This window comes from Equus przewalskii, chromosome 10, assembly GCF_037783145.1.
Source record: "Equus przewalskii isolate Varuska chromosome 10, EquPr2, whole genome shotgun sequence".
NCBI lineage: Eukaryota > Metazoa > Chordata > Mammalia > Perissodactyla > Equidae > Equus > Equus przewalskii.
In genome coordinates this window covers 58,009,240-58,035,618 of record NC_091840.1, presented here as the reverse complement: position 1 = coordinate 58,035,618, position 26,379 = coordinate 58,009,240, and the positions used below count along the sequence as shown (strand labels likewise).

Here is a 26,379-nt window from a genome sequence, read left to right as displayed (position 1 = left end):
GTCTAACACACTCTTCACCTTTACAGCTCTTGCTGTGTCCAGCCCAGGACCTTGCAGACACAAGCCCTCAATAAATATATACCGCAATGAAATTTAAAATGATAAGTGGATGCATTTCTAAGGGCCTCAGATTGTTTCAGGGACAACATGGTAAAAATCAACGCTTCTTACCTTACTGATGTACCTGCCAGCAGCATAAACCCCAAGGAGGTGTGGGGTTCTGATGATAATGACAAGAGTAATAGTTCACATTTATTGAGTCCTTCAAAATACCAGGCACTATTTTTTTCTTTTAAAATCCCTTAAACATATTACCTCATTTTATCTTCACAACAATCCATTGAGGTATGGCTTACTATTACCTGACCATTTTAGGGATGAGGAAACTAAGGCAGAGAAAAGTTCAGTAACTTGCCCAAGCTCGTGTAATAAGAAAAACCTTAATTCAAGCCTAAGCAGTCTTGCTCCAGAGCCTAAACTTTCAACTACCACAACGGACTGCTGCTGAAGGACTGTCAAAACTGACTTCTAAAACCTTATAGAACTAGCTGAAAAAACACTCTGAAAATATTTATTCTAGAGCATTTCTGGACTCCATCATACTCTGCACTTGATTAAAATACTAGGTATTTTACCTATAATTATGCCTACAGGCATTCCTCAGAGGTACTGCGGGTTTAGTTCCAGACCACTGCAATAAAGCAAGTCACGAGAATGTTTTGGTTTCCCAATGCATAAAAAAGACTGTACTGTAGTTTACTAATTGTGCAATAGCATTATGTCTAAAAAAACAATGTATATACCTTAATTAAAAAATACTTTTTCCCTAAAAAATGCTAACCATCATCTGATCCTTCAGTGAGTCATAATCTTTTTGCTGGTGGAGGGTCTTGTAAAAAATACAGGGGTACCAGCCAGGTGGCACAGCAGTTAAGTTCACACGTTCCGCTTCTCGGCGGCCCGGGGTTCGCTGGTTCAGATCCTGGGTGTGGACATGGCATCGCTTGGAACGCCATGCTGTGGTAGGCGTCCCACATATAAAGTAGAGGAAGATGGGCGCGGATGTTAGCTCAGCGGCAGGCTTCCTCAGCAAAAAAAGAGGAGGACTAGCAGTAGTTAGCTCAGGGCTAATCTTCCTCAAAAAAAAAACAAAAACAAAAACAGTATCTGTGAAGTGCAATAAAGCGTAGCGCAATTAAACAAGGTATGCCTGTACTTTTAATACGGTAGCCTTCCACAGCCCTAGTATCAAGCACAACCTATAGATCTTGTGACAATCTAAAGCTAACACTTCAACATTTACTATTTGCTAGAGGTGAAAAAGCGCAATAAAAATGATCAGACAAGGATACAAGAGTAACATACCATCAGAAGTTCTGTTCATCATAGGTGAGCCTCTGGACATGGTGTTCTGATAACTCACAGGTGTCCGCCGTGCACTAGTGTCATCATAAATCCCTGGGCTCAGCTGTGCTTTGGGAGCTTCATGAAGTGTTGACCTAAGAACGGAGGGGCCAGAGCTTACCACCGATGTATGCCGGGGACGCACTGGCTCGCCTGCTTTCACATCCTCATATTTTCCCCGTTCTACCACTTTTATGTTCTCTGGCACGATTTCCAGTGGAGGCATTCCACGGGGCAGTTTGCTAGGCCCCGTAATTAAGGATTTGACATTGTGTTTGATAGCAGATTGACCTGAGTTGCTGTCAAACTTTATTGGTGTACCCTAAAGGGAAAGAAACAAACATTACAGCAGCCGAAGGCATCCAAATATTTTTCTATCTCAGGTCTATGTTTGGCTCATGGCAACTATAGTTCGCCGTGGTAGTCTTATTGTCTGTGTGGATGCCTCAATCACAAGCCCACCAATCCTGAGTTGCATACTCTCCCACATTATATACTTCACACTAAGGACACAAGAAAAACTAATGATAAAGCATATATAAAACTTTCACGTTTACTTCCAATAGGTCTCACAGCATAAGAACTACCAACAATTATTAAGTCTCACTTTTTAAAATGCTCCATAAATATCACAGCCTAAAGTGGAATGGCTGACAAAAAGAACTACAGTCTAGTTACCTGGGAGATGGAACCCTCAATTATCGGCCTCGTGCTCTGGACCACTTCTGGAGTTTTTCGGCTTTCCTGAGTTAAAATATCTTGCCGTGGAATCTCATGAATGGAACGCCCCATTTCCTTGATGGTGGTAATGCCATCATATGGTTTTCCTTTGGTAATTGCACCTTCAAATGCTCGTATAGGAGGACTCTCCCTTTTAATCTGTTTGGGATATTTAAGGCCATCTTCAAAGCTTTCAGTTGTTGCTCTTGGTGTGCCTTCAAAAGAGAATTCAAGGAACATACTTATTAAGAGAATTCTGATGATTGCATAACAATGGCACTGAACTATACACTTAAAAATTGTTAAAATGGTAAATTTTGTTACATATATTCTACTGCAATTTAAAAAATTAATGCCTTGCCATCTTGCAGTGTCTACTCAATTCTCTGTTTAGAACAGATCCGTAAATAAATATTCATCAGTTATTTCTTCTTTAGGGTTAAGATTTAATACATCATTTATCACCATCACAGAATGATTTTTACATAATGAAGATGTCTCTATCTTCAAAGATTAGGCAACTATCATCTTCAAATAAACTATGTAGCGCAGAGACAGAACAGTTATAATCAAGACTTAAATGTCTTGTTCAAAAGGGAAAATATCTTGAAAAGCAGGTTTCATGCACTGCAAATTAATGTCAAACGACTTTGCCAGTGAGACAGTCATGAATAAAACCAAAATGAACAAAACTTTTACCCTGCATTATGGAACCAGACAGCACAGTCCTTTCTTTGAGGTCAGAATGAGGGCTCCCCCTGGGTAATGCTCGGCATATCAGCCCTTTCAAACAAGAAAGTAATTCAAGTATTAAACATAATGTGTATGTCAATTCACATGTACTTCACACTGTCGCTAAGAGTAATTTTTTTGATGAAGAAGATTAGCCCTGAGCTAACATCTGCTGCCAATCCTCCTCTTTTTGCTGAGGAATATTGGTCCTGAGCTAACATTTGTGCCCATCTTCCTCCACTTTATATGTGGGATGCCTGCCACAGCATAGCTTACTAAGTCGTACATGGGTCTGCACCTGGGATCCAAACCAGTGAACCCTGCGCTGCCAAAGCAGAACGTGCAAAGTTAATCACTGTACCACCAGGGTGGCCCCAAAGAGTATATATTTTTGATAAAAGCTCTGTAGAGGAAAGGATATTTTAAATTATGAACTACTCAGAAGGAAATCACGGAAAAAATAAAAGTTGGGAGTACCCAACATGACATCACTCATTCCTTTTTAAACTTTTTCCTAAATAGAAAATGGCCAAAGAAGACACCCATTATAGGTCAAAAAGAAAAGAGAGCCACTTTCAAAGCTCAATCTAAATCCCAATGCTTCTTTACCAAGGTAAGAGAGAATACAGAGGGACTGGAAATCACTGTTTAGCTTCAAAATATATCTGTGAGAAAGGGAAAACATGAAAGACGGATACCTCAAAAATAGACAAAATATATTAAATGGGACACGCAAATCAAAATGAAAGAGTCGTAACTACCTCTTTAGAAATTTCACGTCATACTGCTAATAAATCTGAATCAACAATTGGAAATAACACCACACACATTTACCCTAAAGTGAAGTGACACTTTTTTTTTAATACAGGGAAAATCCAGCTCTTAGAAAATTACATAGGACTTCTAAGATTGAGGAGTCCTACCCTGTTTTTAGTATTTCATCTAGATTAAAATTAAACAGTTGAGGCAAGTTAAGATTTAAATAAAATGAGTCATAACAAAATAAAACTGTTATTTACTGAGTGCCTGATCAGAACAAAGTTGGATACTTGTCACTAATCCTCACACAAAGGAAGGTATACTCTTTAATTTACAGAGGAATAAACAGGCACAGACAAATGCAAAGGAAAGGATGCAGGTGGGATTAATCTACATGTCTTTGCTCTACCTATTACATCACTTTGTCTGTTTCACAATAAAAACAAAGTTCTCAGAAAGAATTTTACATTTTTAAACTCACTTAAACAAGAAAAATCGACAAATTATATGAGCTTCTAAGAGTTACCTACAATATGATCAATTATGTTTAATTTTTACTTCTCTCCACTGTCGTGTACCACATGACTTATACATAGATATGAATGTAAACTTAAACCTACATTAACGTTTTATATTAATATATTAATTATATATATTTTATGTATTATATATTAATAATACACTGATACATTCTGTTTATATGTTTCATTTAGATATAAATTTCATGTAGAAACAACAGAGACTGAACATAACCTAATTCAACAATGCAAATTTACTATACAAAATTAAATGTATCTAAATAATGTTGTGGAAACATCTTACCTTCCAACGGTGCTGACACAGGAGACTCCCTCATTGACAACCCTTGCTTTATATTTCCTTCCACTGATTCATAGCTTCTTTTTAGACTGATTTCATGAGCTGTTCTTGGACTCCTCGTCCCTTCTCGGGCATTCTTAATATCTACAGAATAAAGAAACAAAAATTGCTCAGAGCCCAAAGCCTGTTGTACAATAAATAAGTTATCTTAATTTCAAAGTCTATCTTATAAAAATAATAATATAAAAAGTAGTCTTAACCTATAATAAACATCTGTGTAGATATTTATAAAAATGTTTTCATGCATTCAAACATATTTATTGAGTGTCAGGCATAAGCTGGGCTTGCAGATAAGGTTGACAAATTAAGTCCCTCCGCTCATGAAACTTGCTCAATAGAGACAGATACAGATAAATTAATAGGCAATTACTACAGAGTGCAATAAGTACTATGAAAAAAGAAGTAAAATGTGCTATGAGAATGCTAAAAGGGAAACCTAACAAAGCTTCAGGTAAGGCTATTTATAAGAAGTAATGTTTAAGCTGAGAACTGACGGATAAACAGAGATGCTTAAGTCAAAGGTAAAGGGAGGAAGGGGCGGTACAGGCCAAGGGAACAGTGAGCACAAAGACCACAAGGCAAGACAAAGTTTGGCACAGTAAAAGAATTTGAGCTCAGTAAATGGCCAATGTGTAGAGTGGAGCAGAGAGGACGACTGTAGCGGGTAGTAAATGCAAGGGGGCTAAGGGAAAAGTGGGAAGGGAACATTCTGAAGACACAAACTGGAAGCAGATCACAGAGGGGTAATTAAACCAAGGTAAGGGGCTTACAATGATCTTAAAAGCAACTGAGAGTCAAGCAGGAAGTGACATGATGTACAGTTTTGAATATGGGTTAAGACTGAAAGCAGGAAGATGAGTTAGGCAGAGAGACAAGTTATCCAGGTGAAAGACGATGGTGGCAGTGAGGAATACAAAGAAACAGATGGATTCCAGAGACTTTAATAAAGAGAATAGAAACTTAGGGACTGACTGATTAGATGTGGAAAGAGAAGGAAGAATCAAGGATGACATCTAGATTTCTGGCTTAGGCAATGTGCATTAATTACTTCCCCCAGAAACAAAATGTAAATCAATATACTCCAGAAACATTAAAACAAGAAAGGAAGAAGGAAATAAAGATACATGTATTTTGCATAAGACATTGTGTGATCACATACTTCATTTCTATGTATTTGAAGAGAAAGATAAAAGCATGATCACTGACTATTCAGATCACAAAAACAGTTGCAAATGAGAACTCAAATTCAGTCCATTACTTGGCTTTTACCGCATAACTAAGTCATTTTTATAAAATAATATTACTAGGAAAACATAACTTCACAATACATCTAAAGAAAATGTTTACATACATACAGACATTAAAATAGCTATATTTAAGGAGAATTTAAATTCAATATTCTTTCCAGGATTATCAGACTATTATCTACTCCCTAATTCTTAACTCACAAAATAGGAATCTGTTTAAAATAAAATTGATTCTATTAATCCATTGGAAAACTATTAGAAATAATAAACAACTACAGCAAAGTTGCAGGGTACAAAAATCAGTTGCATTTCTATACTCTAATAATGAACTAACAGAAAGAAAACTCAATAATACAATCCCATTTACAGTCACAACAAAAAGAATAAAATATCTATGAATAAATTTAACCAAGGAGGTGAAAGACCTATACAATGAAAACTATAAGATATTATTGAAAGAAATCAATGATGACATAAAGAAATGGAAAGATATTTCATGCACATGGATTGGAAGAATAAACATACTTAAAATGTCCATACTACCTAAAGCAATCTACAGATTCAATGCAATCCCAATCAGAATCCCAATGACATTCTTCACGGAAACAGAACAAAGAATCCTACAATTCATATGGGGCAACAAAATCCAATAGTTAAAGCAACCCTGAGGAAAAAGAACAAAGCTGGAGGCATCACAATCCTTGACTTGAAAATATACTACAAAGCTATAGTAATCAAAATAGCATGGTTCTGGTACAAAAACAGGCACACAGATCAATGAAACAGAACTGAAAGCCCAGAAATAAAACTGCACATCTACAGAGAGCTAATCTTCAACAGAGGAGCTAAGAACATACAATGAAGAAAGGAAAGTCTCTCCAATAAATGGTGTTGGGAAAACTGGACAGGCACGTGCAAAAGAATGACAGTAGACCATTATGTTTCGCCATACACAAAAATTAACTCAAAATGGATTAAAGACTTGAAGGTAAGACATGAAACCATAAAACTACTAGAAGAAAATACAGGCTGTACACTCTTTGACATTGATCTTAGAAGGATCTTGTTAATACCAGGTCTACTTGGGCAAGGGAAACAAAAGAAAAAATAAACAAATGAGACATCATCAGACTAAAGAGCTTCTGCAAGGCAAAGGAACCCGGGAACAGAACGAAAAGACAACCCATGAACAGGGAGAAAATATTTGTAAATCATATATCTGACAAGGGGTTAATCTCCAAAATATATAAAGAACTCATACAACTCAAAACATAAAATCAAACAACCCAATCAAAAAATAGGCTGAAGAAATGAACAGATATTTTTCCAAAGAAGATATACAGATGGCCAAGGCATGTGAAAAGATGTTCAACATCACTAATCATTAGAGAAATGCAAATCAAAATTACAAAATTACAATCACCTTTCACCTATTAGAACGTCTATAATCACCAAGACAAAAACCAACAAATGTTGGAGAGGTTGTGAAGAAAAGGGAACCCTCATACTCTGCTGGTGGGAATGTAAGCTGGTGCAACCACTGTGGAAAACAGTATGGAGATTTCTCAAAAAATTAAAAATAGAAATATCATTTGACCCAGCTATCCCACTACTGGGTATTTATCCAAAGAGCTTGAAATCAACGATTCATAGAAACTTATGCACTCCTATGTTCACTGCAGCATTATTCACTATACCCAAGAAGTGGAAGTAACCCAAGTGTCCATCAACTGATGAATGGATAAAGAAGATGCGGTATACATATACAATGGAATACTACTCAGCCATAAAAAAGACAAAACTGTCCCATTTGCAACATGGATGGACCTTAGGGTATTATGTTAAGTGAAATAAGCCAGACAGAGAAAGACAAACACTGTATGTTTTCACTCATACGTGGACTATAAACAAATACATGGACAAAGATAACAGATTAGTGGTTACCAAAGGGGAAGGGGGTTTCAGGGTGGGCATGAGGGGTAAAGGGGCACATATATGGTGACTGACGAATAATGTACAACTGAAACTTCACTATGCTATAAACTATTATGACCTCAATAAAATAAAAATTTTAAAAAAGTGATTCTATTAAAGTTAAACCAAGATTCTTTTCCTAGGCTAAATCAACTGACCATAGTTGATGAAATTCATTACCACTTAATGAGACTTACTATGGGCTCTGCACTGTTAATCACTTTTCATTGACTGCTTTAGTTAATTTTTCACAAAAGTTTCATGAGAAGGTACTACTATTATCAATCTCTTTCACAGAGAAGAAACCTGGGTTCAGGGAAGGAACTTCCCCAAAGAAAGTACGTGGGGAACCAGAGCTCATGCTTTCAATCACACATTACAGTATCAGCTTCAGTGTATAAACACAATACTTACTATCATATGATAAGATGTGTCCACTTTTGCCTTCATAAATAACATGGCCTTTGGATGCAGCTTCCTCTCTGCCTTTCTCAGGACTGTTCTCTTCAATGGGCATTCTAGAAATAGATCCCTTCACCAAAGCCTCAGTTGGTATGCCAGCCTGGGAGAGAGCTGGGGTACCCTGCCATCAAATCAAACACAAGCACCAAAAGAGTCACTTGAGTTTAGAGAAAACGCAAGGCACTCACAAAATTTAACTACTACACTGAGAGTCAGATCAATCCATAGCTTCAGAGAAGAAAGGACAAGCACACGAGAGGAAATCAGACATCAAGTTTTCACAAACATAAAAAAATACTGTACCTTCATCCTTGAACCCTGCCATATAAAACTTCTTAAACTGCTGAAAGGCTTATGAGTTGAATCAGCTTTTTTCCCCACCTTGAAGTCAAACCTCTATGAAGGCACTTAACTCTTAGAAAAAAAAATTTGTCTTAAGGCCCCAAATCACAAAAATGTAAGAAAGCTTTTATAAAATCTCTAATAAAAATAAGACAATAACTTAAGCTTTAAATTTAGAGTACCACAACTTTCTCTCATATTGTGATAAGAGAAAAAAGAACTTTCAAGTACCAAACTGTCTGCTCAGTTAGACCCCTGGTCATCAAGAACAGGAAGGGAAGAAAAACTCAGACGCCTCCATTTTGTGACATGAATTTAGTTTAGGTCACATCATCTGAATTTTTGCCATCATTAGTCCTCTTCTGGATTGCTTATGGTCATGGTTCTTTTTATTCTTCCTTTAAGCAGTAAACACTTCCTTCAAGGGAAATCATTCATGGAACCTAATATGTAGGATACTTTGAAAATTGAGCCGCTTGGGTTGAAACGGGAGTAGGAGGCCCAAACCTAGCCCACTCACACATTTAGTGTCCCCAAAACTCTCGTGAGGACAATCTGAAACCAAATGCTCACAGCAGGAAGAAGTGATGACAGCAATACATTTATTCATCCAGCTGTACGTGAGCTTGGTAGTAAACATCTGGAAATCCATAACATCCAGTTCAGATGTGCTCATATCACATGCACAGACTGATTTGAAAATAAACAGATACAGCCTAGCCTCATTTGATCCAGTTCATGCTGTCTTCCTACCTACAGTTTGGATACTAGAGTGAAAATGAAGAAGAAAAAAATAATACACATAGGCCATTTATTTTTCTTCTGTTTATATTAAAGTGTTTGCTTATTCTGAAAACTAATTTCGGGGGAACGTATACTTCAGTCAAATGTGGAAGGAGCAGTCTGAAAAGTTAGTATGTTACTTTCTAGATCACTATAGGCCATATACTCTATAAACCATGCCTTAGGGAAGAATCACTGAGGAATCTTATTAAAATGGAGATTCTGATTCAATAGGTCTGGAGTGGGGAGTGAAATTTCTGCATTACTCTAACAAGCTCCCAGGTGATGCTGATAGTCCGGGGCAGAGACTACACTTGGTCAGCAAGGTCCTAGGGCATGAGTCTCAAACAAGCATGCAGCAGAATCACTGGAGGGCTGGAAAAAGAGATCGTTGGGCCCCACCCACACAGCTGAGACTTCAGTAAATCTGGGGTGGGGCGTGAGCATTTACATGTCTACAACTTCCCAGGTGACACTGATGCTGCTGGTCTGGGGACCACACTTTAACCACTGTCCTAGCGAATAAGAACAAAAGACAAGAAAGAAAAAGAGAACAGAAAACTTGTGACAGGTACAACACGTAAAAGCACAGGATTCTGTTCACAATTATCTCCCAAAAGAGGACTTTCCTTTTCCAGATGTACATTAATAAAGAGACTAAGGACTGTTTTACACTTCAAACTAAAATTAACATCTAGCTGAGAAAAAGGAAGACCTTTTTTTAATCAAAATTGGCAATTTATTTAGCCTAAAATTGGAAGAAGATATTTGACTTTTGGTGCTTTTGTCAATGTCATCCATGTTTCCCAGCCTAGCTTAGCGTTAGAGTCTAGCAAGGCAGATTACATACTGAGACTGCAGACGTTCATTTTCACAAGGGGCAACAAAAGCAAGCAAGTAATTTATAAGGATGTGCTTTTCAATTTCTATTTAAGCTGAACACATAGTAAAAGCTTTGCCAGGAAGACAGGGAGAGCTGCATCAATTAGAACTTGTTTCTTCTGCCAATTTGCAAATAACTGATCTTTTCAAATGAACCACAGTACAGATATTATAGCTTGTGGTCAGGAAGAGCCAAAGATCTTGAGATTTGACTTCGAGTTTGCTCCTTAGGCATTGTTCAGTACACTAGGAATGATCATAACTAACCTGAGTGATGGACCCACGCAGGGATGGGATGCTCTCCACAGAAATTTTGCTGGTTGGAGTGCCCCGAGTTATACTTCCTTCTTGAATGGCTCCTGTGGTACCTGAATAAAAACATCATTAGCAAATTACACTCCCTACCTCTGCAAAAAACAACAAATAAAATCAGCCCCTACTTGAGTGAGGGGCAAAAAGCGGAGGAAACAGCAGCACAAAAAGAATAGTTTTAGTTTTACTGAAATGTACTTTTAAAATAATATTGCAATTATTAAAAGGGATTGCTGAAATATGAAATTTCAAAGTTTTAAAATCATTTTTGTATGGAAAGAAAAATTTAGACTTTAAACTCTTTAACATAACCCATCTTTAAAATATTTAATGACTTCCTTTAATAAATTTATTAGGGACAAAATTTTAATATTTCTGCCAAACATCATAGTTTACCTCTGACCACTCCTTCATGTTGTGCCCTGACCAATAAACCCTCAGGCTGTGAGTTTTGGCTTCGGGGAGAGAATTCTTCCTGCTTGATGTAGGGCACAGTGGCTATGGACCAAAGCAAGAGAAACACGAAGAGATCAAGTGCTGTATTACTGTCAATGGTGTTACAAACGCAGGAACATTAGGAGTATTTACTCACTGACCTGATTTGGCAGACTCCTGTTGCCGTGGCAGTCCAAGAGAGATAGAGCCCACTGAAGGCTTAGCTGTTTCTTGAGTGTAGGAAGCCTGATTATGAGAAGTCAAATAAGTGCCAGGTGTCCCCTAAAAATAATTTTAAAAGACAAAATAACACTGTCTTTCCACAAGGTCAACTATAAATTTAATGTTCACATTTCTGTTTATAAAAATTTACACCCCTACTGCCCCAAATTAAGAACAGGTATTTTTAAAGCAAGAAAATCCTTGTCAAAGAGTGCTTAAATTACAAAAAATTTTTAAAGGGAGCAAGAAACGTCTTCTGAAATTACCATAATTTCATGTAGATAATATTTATTAGTAACAAATTACATAAATAAAGCACTTAACAGTATACTGAGAATGTAAGCTATTATTATTAACAATATTATTCCTCTTAAAAATGCTATGGGATAGTGATATCAGTGAAAATGGCACAGTAGGGACTTCCAAAAACTCTCCTCCATAGAGGCAACCAGAAAACAAGCAAAAATTATAGGAATCAACCTTTTAAGCACTCTGGAATTAACCAAAAGCTTACGTACATCTGGAAGCATTTATTCAAGAAAAATAGTGGAATATAGGTAAGAACAATGAGCTTTGTGGCATGTGAACTTGCTCTTCTGTGACTCCCACATACTCCCCCACAACCCAAAGCTCTGTGGCAGCCTTGAAAATCAACAGCCCTCAATCATGGTGAAAATCAATAGCCTAGAAGCCGGGAGAGGAGAAAGAACAGGGTTCAGTGCCTTAAAAGCCTTATTCCCAGATAACTATCATTATGTGGCTTGTCCAGTGGTTGCCTGGGAGACCCATTTGCAAAGCTGTCTTTATTAGACCTGAGTGTGGTGGAGAAGGAGATGCATGCTTGTCAGAAACACTGAGAGTCAACTGGTTAACTTCTCTACTGCCTAAGGCAGTAGATAACAGCTAGGGCAAACAATGGGCTAACCAAAAAGCTTAAAAGAAAAAGCTAAGAAATGAGATATTCATAGGGGGTTTGGAAAGTGCCAACATATTCCTAAGAATCCAAAAGGCCATGTGCATGTGCAAGACTGTACGTTTGCCTAGGAAAGACATGAGAAGGCCGTAAGTTCTCACCTCTGGCTGACCTCAAGGCTCCATTAAAGCAAAGGAAGTAAAAACTACAGGAGAGTTGTCAGTTGCCTGACTGAATGTTGAAGGTATGCCCAACACACAGAGAGCCCCTCAGTAAAGACTGGGAAACTTATTAATTGTAACTATTAAAATCTCTATCCAATCATTAGCTGACCATTAAGTTGACCAAACAGAGATTTCACTGGTTACACATGACACAAGACTACAGACTTTACAGAATTAGTTCAGAAAAGTCACTAAACTAATAAACAACAACAAAAACAAACAACAACAAAGCCTAGGGAGAGGGGAGAATCTGATTTCCAGAGTGGCCACATTAAATTATGCAAAATGTCTATTTTTCAACCAAAAATTACAAGACATGAAAAGAAACAAGAAAGTATGACCCATGCAGGAAGAAAAAGAGCAGTGAATAAAAACTGTCCCTGGGCTTTAGACTTGCAACAAAGACTTTAAATCAGCTATTATAAATACGTTCAAAAAACTATAGGGAACCATGTCTGAAGAATTAAAGTTTGAAAATGACATCTCACCATATAGAGAAAATCAACAAAGAGAAAGAAATCATTAAAAAGAACCATATAAAAAATTCTGAAATTGAACAAAAGAAAAAATAAAGTAGTGGGAGTTCATCAGACTAAAGAGCTTCAGCAAGGCAAGGGAAATCAGGATCAAAACAAAAAGACAACCTACCAATTGGGAGAAAATATTTGCAAATCATATATCCAACTAGGGGTTAATCTCCATAATATATATAGAACACATACAACTCAACAACAAAAACACAAACAACCCAATCAAAAAATTGGCAGAGGATATGAACAGACATTTCTCCAAAGAAGATATACAGATGGGCAACAGGCACATGAAAAGATGTTCAAGATCACTAATCATTAGGGAAATGCAAATCAAAACTACAGTAAGATATCAACTTACACTCGTTAAAATAGCTTTAATCACCAAAATAAAAAATAACAAATGTTGGAGAGGTTGTGGAGAAAAGGGAACTCTCATACACTGCTGGTGGGAATGCAAATTGGTGCAGTCACTATGGAAAACAGTACGGAGATTTCTCAAAAAATTAGAAATAGAAATATCACATGACCCAGCTATCCCACTACTGGGTATTTATCCAAAGAACTTGAAATCAATGATTCAAAGAGACTTATGCACCCCTATGTTCACTGCAGCATTATTCACAATAGGCAAGACATGGAAGCAACCCAAGTGCCCACTGACTGATGACTGGGTAAAGAAGATGTAGTATATACATATATATACAACGGACTCAGTCATAAAAAAAAAAGACAAAATTGTCCCATTTGCAACAACAAGGATGGACCTTGAGGGTATTCTGTTACGTGAAATAAGTCAGAGAAAGACAAACACTATGTGATTTCACTCATATGTGGAAGATAAACAAACACATGGACAAAGGCAACAGTTTACCAGGGGGAGGAAGGTTGGAGGGTGGACCTAAGGGTAAAGGGGCACATTTATAGGGTGACTGACAAATAATAATGTACAACTGAAATTTCACAATGTTGTAGACTGTCATAACCTCAATAAAAAGAAAATTCAAAAAAAAATTCTGAAGTTGAAAAATACAAGAACTGGAGGAAAAAAATAAAAACTCTCAGCAAACTAAGAATATAAGGAACTATCTTCAATCTGATGAAGGGCACCTATGAAAAGTCTATAGTTAACATACCTACCAATGAAATACTGAATGCCTCTCTCCTAAGATGGGCAACAAAGAGAGCATATCATCTTCACCACTTCTATTAAACATCGTACTAAAAGTTCCACCCTAGCCAGTTCAATAAAATAAGAAAAATAAAAGGCATAAGGTTTGGAAAGAAAGAAGTGAAACTGTCTTAATTTGCAGATGACGTGCACACAGAGAAAATCCTAAGAAATCTACCCCAAAACAAAATAAAAAACCCTACCAGCAGCAATAAGTGAATATAGCAGGAGATAAGGTCAAGATACAAAAATCAACTGTTTTTCTATATACCAGCAAGAATTGCAAAATGAAATTTTAAAAAATAATATCATTTATAAAAACTACATTAAACTAATCCAATTAATTGAAAATAAACCTAACAAAATCTCTACAGTGAAAACTACAAAACACTGCTGAGAGAAATTAAAGACCTAAATAAATGGAAAGATAAACATGTTCATGGATTAGAAGATGCAATATTTTTAAGATTGTCATTCCTATCCCAAATTAATCTACAGATTTAACGCAATCCTGAACAAAATCCCAGCAGAGTGTTTATATGGAAATGCAAAAGATATAGAAGATTGAAAACAATCTTGAAAAATAAAAGCACTATAGGACTTATACTACATGATTTCAAGACTTACCATAAAGCTGCAGCAATCAAAACCGTGGTGCTGATAAAAGGATGGGCAAATAGATCAATGGAACAGAATAGAGAATCCAGAAATAGACCCAAATATATAGTGAAATCGTTTTTGACAAACGCACTAAAGCAATCAAATGGGAGAAAGACTTTTCAACAAATGTTACCGGAACTATCAATTACCCAAATGGATAAATGAATGCCCATCCTGACCTCACACTGTACACAAAAATTAATTTGACATGGATCATAGACCTAAATGTAAAAGCCAAAACGATAAAGCTTTCAGAAGAAAACCTAGGAGAATATCTCCACAGCCTTGGAGCAGGCAAAGACTTCTTAGAGAAAAAGAGAAAAAAAAAATTATACATGTGGACTTTATCAAAATTTAAAACTGCTTATCAAAATTTAGCAGTAACAAAACACACAAGCCAAAAATAGAGAAAATATTTTAATAAACATATCTAACAGACCAAAGAAGATATACGGACGGCCAATAGACACATGAAAAGATGCCCACCATCACTAATCATCAGGGAAATGCAAATCAAAACTACACTAAGATATCACCTTACACCTGTTAGAATGGCAAAAATAACCAAAACAAAAAGTGACGAATGTTGGAGAGTTTGTGGAGAAAAAGGAACCCTTATACACTGCTGATGGGAATGCAAACTGGTGCAGCTACTACGGAAAACAGTATGGAGATTTATCAAAAAATTAAAAATAGAAATATCTTATGACCCAGCCATCTCACTACTGGGTATCTATCCAAAGAGCTTGAAATCAGCAATTCCAAAAGTCCCGTGCACCCCTATGTTCACTGCAGCATTATTTACAATAGCCAAGACGTGGAACCAACCTAAGTGCCCATCAACAGATGACTGGATAAAGAAGATATGGTATATATATACAATGGAATACTACTCAGCCATAAAAAAAGACAAAATCGTCCCATTCACAACAACATGGATGGATCTTGAGGGTATTATGTTAAGTGAAGTAAGCCAGACAGAGAAAGACGAACTCTGTATGACTCCACTCATAGGTGGAAGTTAAACATAGATACAAAGAGAATTGATTGGTGGTTACCAGGGGAAAGGAGGGGTAGGGAGAGGAGACAAAGGGTGAAGAGGTGTACCTACAACATGACTAACAATAACGTACAACTGACATTTCACAAGGTTATAAACTATCATAATCTTAATAAAAAGTTAAAAAAAAACCATATCTAACAGAGAACTCTCATTCATAATATATAAAGAACTACAATCTAATAATAAAAAGACCCAATAAAAATGGATAATAAGACCTAAACAGTCACTTCACAATCAGATGTACAAATGGTCAATAAGTATATGAAAAAGGGCTCAACATCATTTGCTGTCAGGGAAAGGCAAGATAAAACCACAATAAAATATTACACACCCACTAGTATTACTAAAATAAAAAAGACTGACAAGAGCAAATGGAGCAACCTGAAGGCTCATACGTTGCTGGCAGCAATGTAAATTGTAGAACCACTCTGGAAAATTATAAAGTAAAATATATATATACTTAGTAATTCCACTCTCAGGGAATTATATAAGAGAAATGAAAACACATGTCTACAAAGAGCCCAGTACAAGAATGTTCATATCAGCTTTATTCATAGTAGCCAAAAAACTAGAAGCAGCTCAGGTTTCTATCAACAAGAAAATGGATAAACTGGTATGTTCATACAATGGAGTATTATTCAGCAATAAAAAGGAAGAAACTGGGGCTGGTCCAGTGGCATAGTGGTTAAATTCACGGGCTCCGCTTAAGCGGCCTGGGGTTCACCAGTTCAGATCCCGGGCACGGACCTACACATTGCTCATTAAGTCAGGCTATGGTGGCGTCTCACACACAAAATACAGGAATATTGGCATAGATGTTAGTTCAGGGCCAATCTTCACCAAAAAGAAAAAAAGAAGAAGAAGAAGAAGAAGAAGAAAGAAAGGAAAACAAAGAAACTACTGATACACAGAAACTTGGAAGAATCCCTAAAACCATTATGCTAAAGTTAAAGAAGACAGACACAGAAGAGCGCACCATTGTATGATTCCACTTACATGAAGTTCTAGAAAGGGCAAAACTATGCCAACAGAAAGCAGAACAGTCATTGCTTCAGGCAATGAAGAGGAGCCTGCCTGGGAAGGGGCATGAGAAAACTTCCTAAAGTGACAGAAATGTTCCATAACCTGACAGGGGTGTGGACACTGATTGTGCACATTAGACAAAACTAAACTGGTAAGATCAGATCATAGTGAGGGAAAAAAAAGGTAATGCACCTGGAAAAAAAAAAAAGAGAGATAACAGCCAAATCAGAATAAACTAAGGCTTACCAATTATCTACAATTTAATATTTACAGCCTTTACAACAGTTAGTCACCAAACAGCCTAGTATTTGAAAACATTCCAGTTACATTTACACCACGCTGAACTTCAGGGCACATACGCGTCCTCCGTAAGTTAAATCAGACAGCGTGCCGTGGCCACTCAATCACAAACTTCCTGCGTGTGGCATGGAGGACAGTGATGCTGCACCTTCTGGTCATTTTCTCTTCATACATACACAGATTTTTATTTGTTAGGACTCTGACAAATTATTATGAGAAGGAGGGAAAATTTTTACCAAAGCAATATTCCACAGGAAATCTACCGCGAAGGGAAGCCATTGTACCTGTGAGATGGAGCCTCCCAGTATAAAAGACGGTTTTTCTGAAGCCACTGTGGTTTTGGATGATGGGATGAGAGGAGGAGGTGGCCTAGTGGGTCGAGTTGTCGGAAGCCGAACCCCTTCAGGGAGATTAGTTATCACTTGATGTGGAGCAGGCTGAAGGACTTTTAAAAGAAGAAAAAATGATTTAAAATCGTCAATTTCCTAGTTTGCAACATTCTACCTATCTCAGTCATTCCTGAATTTTTAAATCACAAATTATAAGTGCAAGATGAAGCCAAGGATGAACATTTCTATTTTAAATTTCTCTTTCACTTGAAATAAACCTGTATACATGTTCAGGTCACAAATGATACTTGTGAGGTTTAAATATTCAACTCCCTGTCAAACCAGAGGTTTCAAGCTGATGTTCAGTTCAAACTATTTCTGCTTAGCATACGCAAATGTCAATCTTTAATAATTTTTTTTCTCCCTCCATCACTCTTTGGACCTCACAACAGAGGTGAGAAAAAAGCGTGCTTCTTAGGAATAGCCAATATCACAACTAAAGAATATACAGACATGATGGACAACCACTTACATGTCCTCTTTGCATCTTGCATAATTTGAGAAACATTTACTGATTCTGGCTCTCACAGACACTTGAATTTCTAGAGGTGAGGCAGAATCTCAAGATTTTTACAAAGTACATGTACTCTTAAAAGAAAAGTCAGTCAATGCCACAGCATACACCTGTGAACACATATTTCCCAGTGGCCCAGGGAATCTGAACTGAATACAACTGAGGATGGAATGCAGAGAAACAAGAAAGGAATGTTGAAATAGCAAGGACATGTCCTGGAAGAGTAGCTTTTTCATGAGATTAAACCACCCATGTCTAACATCTGTAGGTAGATGGCCAGCAGCCACTGCACAGAGGAACAATATTTACCTGGCGGGACACTATAGCGGGCTGCACTCATATCAGGCTGTGGAGCGGCTTTACTGACTTCTCTTGGAGAGAGCCTACACGGTGATGCTGACCTTGCTGCAGTATTGTGCATCTGCGCTTCCTGTTCTAGAGCACGTTTGACCTCAGCATAAGGCATATAGGCGACTGATTTTCCTATGAAAGTTAAAGTTATCAAAATAAGGGAAGAACCCCAAATTAAAATAGTAAGTGTGAAAGGACCAAGCCCACATCATCCAGGGGCAGATCCGACTAGATACTAATATCAAGGTCTAAAATTCCTTGGGGCGGGAGGCAGTCCACCCAGACAGAGTGAGAAACACTGTAAGTCTAAATCTTCTGGTGTACACACCATCACTATGACCTAATAAAATCCTCAAAAATTCAATCGCGATTTTTTCCCTTTAAAGGACAAAGAATTCTCCTTCCTCTCATTAGGAGAATCAAGTGTTTCATATGCAATAAAGATCACACCAGTAACCATCAGATTATTCAGCCTTTCTGTGAATTGAAGTCTGGCCTAAATTAGAGGTCAGATCTCTGAGGATTTCAACTCTTAAAATTAGCCTGTTGCAGCCCACTGCTAAATATTCAGAGAAATAAATGTGATTAAGAAATAGAAGAAGACTTTCAAAAGATGCAGATTGAACTACTCCAAAAAATCTACAAGAGCTTATAAAACTATGAATTTTACTGCAATAATGCTAATGAAAATTATTCCACATAATTCACCTCCACATAAAATATAAAAAAACTTTAAGCATTTAAAGGGAATATCAGATAAGCGGTCATATTTAGACATAAAAAATATATAAAATTTTTTCCTTTTTAAAATAAAATTGACATATTGTAATTTTGGAAAATCTCAAGAAAGTGAAAATCATCCATAACCTGAACCGTTTAGATTTGTGGCATTTTAATGTCTGCCGGAAAAAATTCCCATTCATTTTATTATTCTTTTGCTTACCTAGTCTGATCCACTTATTCTTCTAGATAAATCCAAATTTAAAATCATTTTGAGTACTTCCTCCCCAAAGTATCACTGGAATTTTCATTGGACTTGCATTAAATTTATGAACACTGGAGACTTGACATTTTATAATAATGAGTTTTCTTTTCTTTTTCATGTTGGTAGTTGTATATTTTTCTATTGTTTTATTTATTTATTTTGTGTGTGTGTCTGTGTGTGAGGAAGACTGGCCCTAAACTGACATCTGTTGCCAATTTTCCTCTTTTTGCTGAGGAAGACTGTTGCTGAGCGAACATCTGTGCCAATCTTCCTCTGTTTTGTATGTGGGATGCTGCCACAGCATGGCTTGTTGAGCGGTGTGTAGGTCTATGCCCAGGATCCAAACCTGCAAATCCCAGGCCACTGAAGCAGAATGCACGAACTTAACCACTATGCCAGCAGGCCAGCCCAATAATGAGTTTTCTAATTGGGGAACTTAGATTTTTTTCATATAAGACTTAGACATTTCTTGTCAAAAATTATTCATACATATTTTATATTTTATTGATAAGAAAATCATCTTTTTCATATATATGTGGATTTACATATATAACTGATTATTGCAGATATATACGAAAGATGTGGATTTCTGTATATAAATTTTTTCTTGAGAAACTTAATGAACTTTTCTTTTAGCTCTAATAACTTTTCAGTTTATTCTTTTAGGCTTTGTAGGTGGATAATTTTATCCTGTGAATAATAACTTGTCTTCTCCCCTCAGATCATTAAAACTTTCTTTTGGTTCCTTTTTCCCTCACTGCACTATAGTAAGTAATAGTGGGCATCTGGATAGTTCCTATCCAAAGGGAAAATTTATTAAGTGGAAGGTCTGTAATTGGTTTCAAACAGAGATTCATTAGCACAAGGCATAAAAAGTTCTTTGGTTTACTAGGATATTTTAAAAAACAGAAATAATTATAGTAATATCAGATAATATACACCATGTACTATGTTCAGAGCTCTGTGAACTACATAAATTATCTCATTTACCCTCATGACCAATGAGATTATTAACACCATTTTATAGATAAGGAATCTGGACCCAGAAGAATCACACTTAATTGCCCAACCAAGGTCACACTACCAGGGGTTTTTCAAAAGCAGTGTAATTCCTGATGCTGAGCTCTAAACCACAGTGCACTAATGTCTCCCTGAAGCACAGGGGGTTGATTTTATATACCTCTGGGGTATCCATCAAGATGATGGGTACTCTTTCTTTCTTTGACATATTAGTATAATGAATTAAATTAAGTGTCCTAACACTGCAAATTTATGAAAAAAATCAACTTTAAAAGAAAATCACTTCTTCCTTTCTAGAGAATTTATCATGATAGTGTATTATAAATTCAGTATCTGATTGTTTTACCATTTCTAGTAAGTTTATAAGTACGTGGAAAAGCTCCCTTTGTCATAGTAGTGTTAAAATGAAAAGACAGAAATTTAAGTTGTTCTAAATACAGCTATTTCAATCATGTACTCAGAGCTGAAAAAATAAACAAAGAAATAAACACCAAAATAAAAAAGTAGATTGAGTTGCACAGAAGCACTCTTATTTTGATTGAACAGTTCTGTTGAACCTGCGTTAGACATTCAACTCTTAGTCCATCTCCACATGTTTAAGTTTGAGTCCCTTTACTGTAGGAAAAGGCTTCAAACTAAAGTAGGGGTCAACTTGTGTAAATGTTACTGGACAGTGAAAACAATTCTTCTCTAAGTTTTTTTTCAAGCTTTTCTACAGATGGAAAGGCTTTAAGCCACTTTATTTTAAAGATTTTTTTTACTTTTCCATTTTCTCCAAAGCCCCCCGGTACACAGTTGTGTATTCTTAGTTGTGGGTCCTTCTATTTGGGGCATGTGGGATGCCGCCTCAGCACGGCTTGATGAGCTGTGCCATGTCTGCGCCCAGGATCCGAACCAGCGAAACCCTGGGCTGCCAAAAGTGGAGCACGAGAGCTTAACCACTCGGCCACGGGGCCAGCCCCCAGGCTCTAAGTCACTTTAAAAGGGCACATCTACCATAATTATTTGTACCACTGACATAAGAGAAAACGAATAGAATCAAACAGCTGGATAACACATGCTGCTTGTTACTTTCTAAATGAAACCATGAAGGGAAAAGTCAAAACCATGGTTCTAATTCACGTGGACCATACCAGTTTGGTGATGGTTTATATGTAAACCCGCATTCCCACTATATTTAACAGTCTTTTATAAATGATTCTATGACACTGCACTGAAAACATTTGTATCAAACATTCTACATATAAGCAACTTAACTGCAAATATATAAATGTTAGGGAGATAATCCTTTCACAGCTATAAATTCAGGAGAGATTTCAGCCACTTGTTAACCAATTACTGGATGAACATACTAGGTAGATTGGCTAAAACAAAAGCTAACTCGGGATAAAATGTAATCAACCGTCCCAGTTCATAGAGACTCACCTTGAACCAAATTGGTATCATATTAATAAACACCTTGGTCTCATATTAATCAAAAATATAATTACAGTTTGGTTTTAAGAAGACTGCATTATCATTAAAAAATTAGGATACCACTCAGATCTAAACAACATGGATTAATGTGACTGACCACAGAGAAATGCACTTCAGTTTGGAGTCTCAGAATTTGGGCCTCTGGCCTGGTTCAGTCTCTCCAGCTCCCAAATACAACTCATTTTGTAAAGCAGATGAAGAAAAGATATTGAGGGCCTAAAATAACTATATGATATACATATTAGAATGATCCAGATACCACTAACTGAATAATGTTAAGCTTTAGGATGAGTTCAGCAAATATCATTTGAATGTCATTTTTGCTAGGTTTTAATTCTTCCTCACAAAATTCATTCTGAATTATTTTGTCAGGAATAGATCAATAGACTTTTAAATTATTCTATAATTTATCATTCTCATGACAGATTTTCTCATAACAAGAATGCTCAAAAGACAAGCACTTCTGCCAAGCCCATGTATACTCTGTAGTTCATTTAATTTATTCCTTCAACATATAATTACTAAGCAGACATTGTGTCCATTGCTGAGTCAGGGATTAAGGAGTCTCTAGATGCAATATACAAAAGCCCAAAAGTTATCACTTATACCTTCATTCAAGAAATATTCATTTAGCGCCTATTTGCACTCAGCATTGGTGAGTATTATCATTCTGGTTCACATTTTCACTAGAATAAGATTTATACTTAAAACACTAACAATCATATATTTAAAACTCTGACATAAGAAGTTCAGTGTCATGTAACTAACAACTCATTACTGGTGTCACTGGTGTGGAGAGTCAGCAGGATCAGTTAAGTACCACAGTTCCTGTTTTATATTAAATAGCCCTTGAAATCCATGGTATTCTAGGAAGAGCTCTTACTTATCTACATAAGGTATTACAAAGAGTCTTTGGAATCATTCAAAAATCTAAACCGTAATCACAGAAGACTTTAATATTCTTATATTCTAAGCATATCGCAGCACATAGTCCATAAATTAACTATCAACCAGAACACGTGCCATTTTCTAACCATGGCAGAAGAATTTACTAAAATTTAGAAATCACTCCCCTTCTTTTTTTTAAAAGAAACTGAAGTATTTCATGCACCAACTAAAAAGAACACGCACAACTCAAATCTGTCACTTGAAATAACAGTGACATAACAATGATAACAGTACCTTCATGCTATCTATTATACTCCGTATATACTAATATCCTAAATCAGGATGTATTAATATATTAGATATTATATTATATATAAAATAATGCTGAGCCACATGTTATAAAACAATACTGAACGTTCATTCTTTCTTATGGGTTCTAATCTCAGCAAGGTGGAGATACAGATAAATACAGAGATAATTTGCACTTTACAGATGGGAAAACTAAAGCTCAGAAAGGTTAAGAAACTTGTCCATGGCCACACAACTGGTAAATGCTGAGGTGATGGCTGAGTCAGGGTCTGACTGGCACTATACACTACACAAAGTTGTCAGCCACCTTAACAGAGAATTAGAATATTATCCAGTTATAGGTGATTCGCTTGGAGGACAGGATAAGAGTTCTCACTTACTCTGAAAACTCAAATGAATGGAGCATAAGGCATGGCTTTTACAGTCTTCCAGCACAAAGATGAATATCAGAAAATTCACATTAACAAGAACTCTATTAAAAATGTTATTGACATCCTTTAGTAGTCAATAATACGAACATTTCTTAATTTAACTGAGGTCAACTTAAGGAAATCTTATCTGTTGGGGACAAGCGTAATAAATAAACTGATATGCTGACAAACCACAAAGGACACTACTTTTGAGTACAGCTTTGTTTGCCTTCAAAAAAGTTCTTTGTTTCTTTGTGATGATAGCTCTACTTACCTTCCCACTCTCTGTTTGGACTCTTGGAGGTGCCACATGGACTTGTAGAACTTCTACATTCCAACTCTATCTGTTCTTGCCTCTGCCGCTGTTCTTCCAGGAGCGCTGACTCATGCATTGCTTTAATATGTCGCTGGTAGAGAGCATAGCCACTCACTGCGGTTCCAATTGGTATATTACATGGGGTGCAGGAAACCTACAGGAAGAAAAAGAAATCTACATATACCAATGACCAACATTATAATAATTACCATTTGTTGCAAGTAATGCTTATTTCTGCAATATTACTGGTTGAGGTGATTTCATCTTTTTTTGCAGGGAAGGATTTACCCTGAGCTAACATCTATTGCCAATCTTCCTTTCTTCTTTTCTCTCCCCAAAGCCCCACTGTATGGTTGTAATATCCTAATTCTAAGTCCTTCTAGTTCTTCTGGGAGCCGCCACCACAGCATGGCAACTGACAGATGGCTGGTGTAGTTCTGTGACTGAGAAGCAAACCTGGGCCGCTGAAGTGCTGAGAGAACCAAACTTTAACCACTAGACCATCAGGGCTGGTTTGATTTTATCCTTTTTTAAATCAAAGTAATCTTTAAGTATAATGCTCAAAATGCTGAACAGTTACTTTCAGAACTGAACACAATATAAATCACAAAAGTTGTAAGAAAAGAAATCAAAATCAGCAATTAAAATACTTCTGTCTGCTTCTAACTTATGACGGTCAAACTCCTGGTGCCTCAGCCTGGGGTCCTACCCCTCCTCTCTCTGTTCCTTCACCAGGTAATCACATCCACTTCTGTGGATTTAAATGTCATTTACATGTTAACGATTCATAAATTTCTATTTCTAAGACATTTTCTCCAAGTTCCACACTCATAAAATTACCTACCTAACAACTCAACTTGGATATCTCAAAGCACCTAAAAATTTATATTCAAAACTGAATTTTTCCGTTTGTAAACTCAATGCTTCTCCTTCAGCAATCTCTGTCTTAGAAAATGGAACCTCAGCAGCCTAAGGCAGAAGCCTGGCAGTCATTCTTGACTAATCAATCTCCTCCTCTCCCACAACCAATTTATTAACATATCAACTCTCTTCAGGACAGAGATTAAATGTTACTTTTTCAGACAGGCCATCCTTGACCATCCAATAAAATACTGTGACTCCCTCCCCATGTTCTCACTGCAGCCTGTTCATTTCATTCACAGTACAGCACTTATCACAATTTGCAATTACGTTTATTTCTTTGTTTATTTTCTCTCTCCCGCTTCAAGAAGGAAAGAACCCAAGCTGCTCTGTGCAATACCAAATAAACAGCTCCTAACACAGTCCGTTCCACTACTTATCAATACAACAGCAGCTGTGGGAAGAGCAGAGATCTGACTTGTTTAGAATCTATTACCTCAAGACTTCCCTAGTGTTTTCCACTACTATAAGTAGGCTTTTTCACTGATTTCAACACACACACCATAATTTTCTTGGCTTTGTGCTTTGGCTTATATGTAAACACGGCTTTTCCTCCTTTTGCTGTAAAGCCAGATGCTGTTTTGGTCCAGTCAAAATATTATTTCCTATGTGGAGTCCTATTTAATTGTCTCATCAAGAAGAAAGCTTTCCTTCCTCTGAAACACTTGCAGTGTATTTTTAAACCTAACTGCATTTTAATTCATTTTAATTTTTATTATGACTTTTTCTGTCTTATTATAAGGTCCAATCTCTAAGTATTTTTAAGTCAGAGATTGTGATGTATAAATATTCCATACAGCATTAAAAATGTTGTCTTGAATGGAGCAGATATTCAATAAATGTTCATTTGAATAAATTAATGAACAAATGTTTAATGATTTTTTTGTGAGCCTATCATAAGAACACCTTTAACTTTTACCATTTATCACGTGAGATAGAAAACAAATTTTTACCCTCTGAAATAAAGCAAGAGCTAGAACATAACTAAGTAAAAGAGAAATACTCAAGACTGTAATTCAGTATCAAAAGGGAGTCGGACTTTTAGAGATTTGGAAGATTTAAGGTAAAATGTAAATAAAACTAGATTTTGAATTGTATACTGAAGTTAGCTATAATCTCTATAATTCATTCTAAATATACAAAACCTAGTAATTATTTATTCTACTACTGTCTTATGGCAAAACAAACAAAACAAAAACAGAACTTACTAATATTTATGGATAGGGCATTATATTTCTTTTGGGTGTTGTTCTTTTTTTTAAAGAAGACACATTTTGATTTTTGTTTTTAAGATTTTATTTTTCTGTTTTTCTCCCCAAAGCCCCGTCGTACATAGCTGTGTATTTTTAGTTGTGGGTCCTTCTAGTTGTGGCATGTGGGACGCCACCTCAGCATGGCCTGATAAGCGGTGCCATGTCCGTGCCCGGGATTCAAACTGGCAAAACCCTGGGCCACTGAAGCAGAGCGCGCAGACTTAACCACTCGGCTACAGGGCCGGCCCTGAGTTTTTCTTTTCTTAATTGGAAACAACCATTTCAATCAACCATTACAATGAATCCATTTAAAAAAAAACCCAATACCTCTGACAGATGAATGGATAAACAAAATGTGGTAAATACATACAATGGGATACATACAATAAATACATACATACATATCAATCTGAAAAAGGAAGGATATTCTGACCTGTGCTACAAACATGAATTAACCTGCAGGACATCATATTGAGTGAAATAAGCCAGTCACAAAAAGATAAGCACTGT

General features: G+C 36.5%; 1 protein-coding gene across 44 annotated transcripts in view; it reads right to left on the bottom strand.

Annotated features, from left to right (window-relative positions):
- The window catches only part of NCOR1 (nuclear receptor corepressor 1), a 155,809-nt gene that overhangs the window by 28,477 nt on the left and 100,953 nt on the right, over positions 1 to 26,379 (bottom strand). For 23 of the 44 annotated variants that reach the window (XM_070563467.1, XM_070563469.1, XM_070563459.1 and 20 more), the window contains 11 exons: positions 23,654 to 23,849; positions 18,250 to 18,423; positions 17,322 to 17,482; positions 11,093 to 11,213; positions 10,893 to 10,994; positions 10,452 to 10,552; positions 8,130 to 8,298; positions 4,438 to 4,578; positions 2,824 to 2,907; positions 2,083 to 2,339; positions 1,366 to 1,726 (listed from right to left, as the gene is read on the bottom strand). In XM_070563467.1, coding sequence (XP_070419568.1) covers positions 1,366 to 1,726; positions 2,083 to 2,339; positions 2,824 to 2,907; positions 4,438 to 4,578; positions 8,130 to 8,298; positions 10,452 to 10,552; positions 10,893 to 10,994; positions 11,093 to 11,213; positions 17,322 to 17,482; positions 18,250 to 18,423; positions 23,654 to 23,849 — 1,867 coding nt within the window. Of the gene's footprint in view, positions 1 to 1,365; positions 1,727 to 2,082; positions 2,340 to 2,823; positions 2,908 to 4,437; positions 4,579 to 8,129; positions 8,299 to 10,451; positions 10,553 to 10,892; positions 10,995 to 11,092; positions 11,214 to 17,321; positions 17,483 to 18,249; positions 18,424 to 23,645; positions 23,850 to 26,379 lie in introns of those variants that run through there. The other 21 variants (XM_070563480.1, XM_070563484.1, XM_070563495.1 and 18 more) reach the window with 2 other exon arrangements.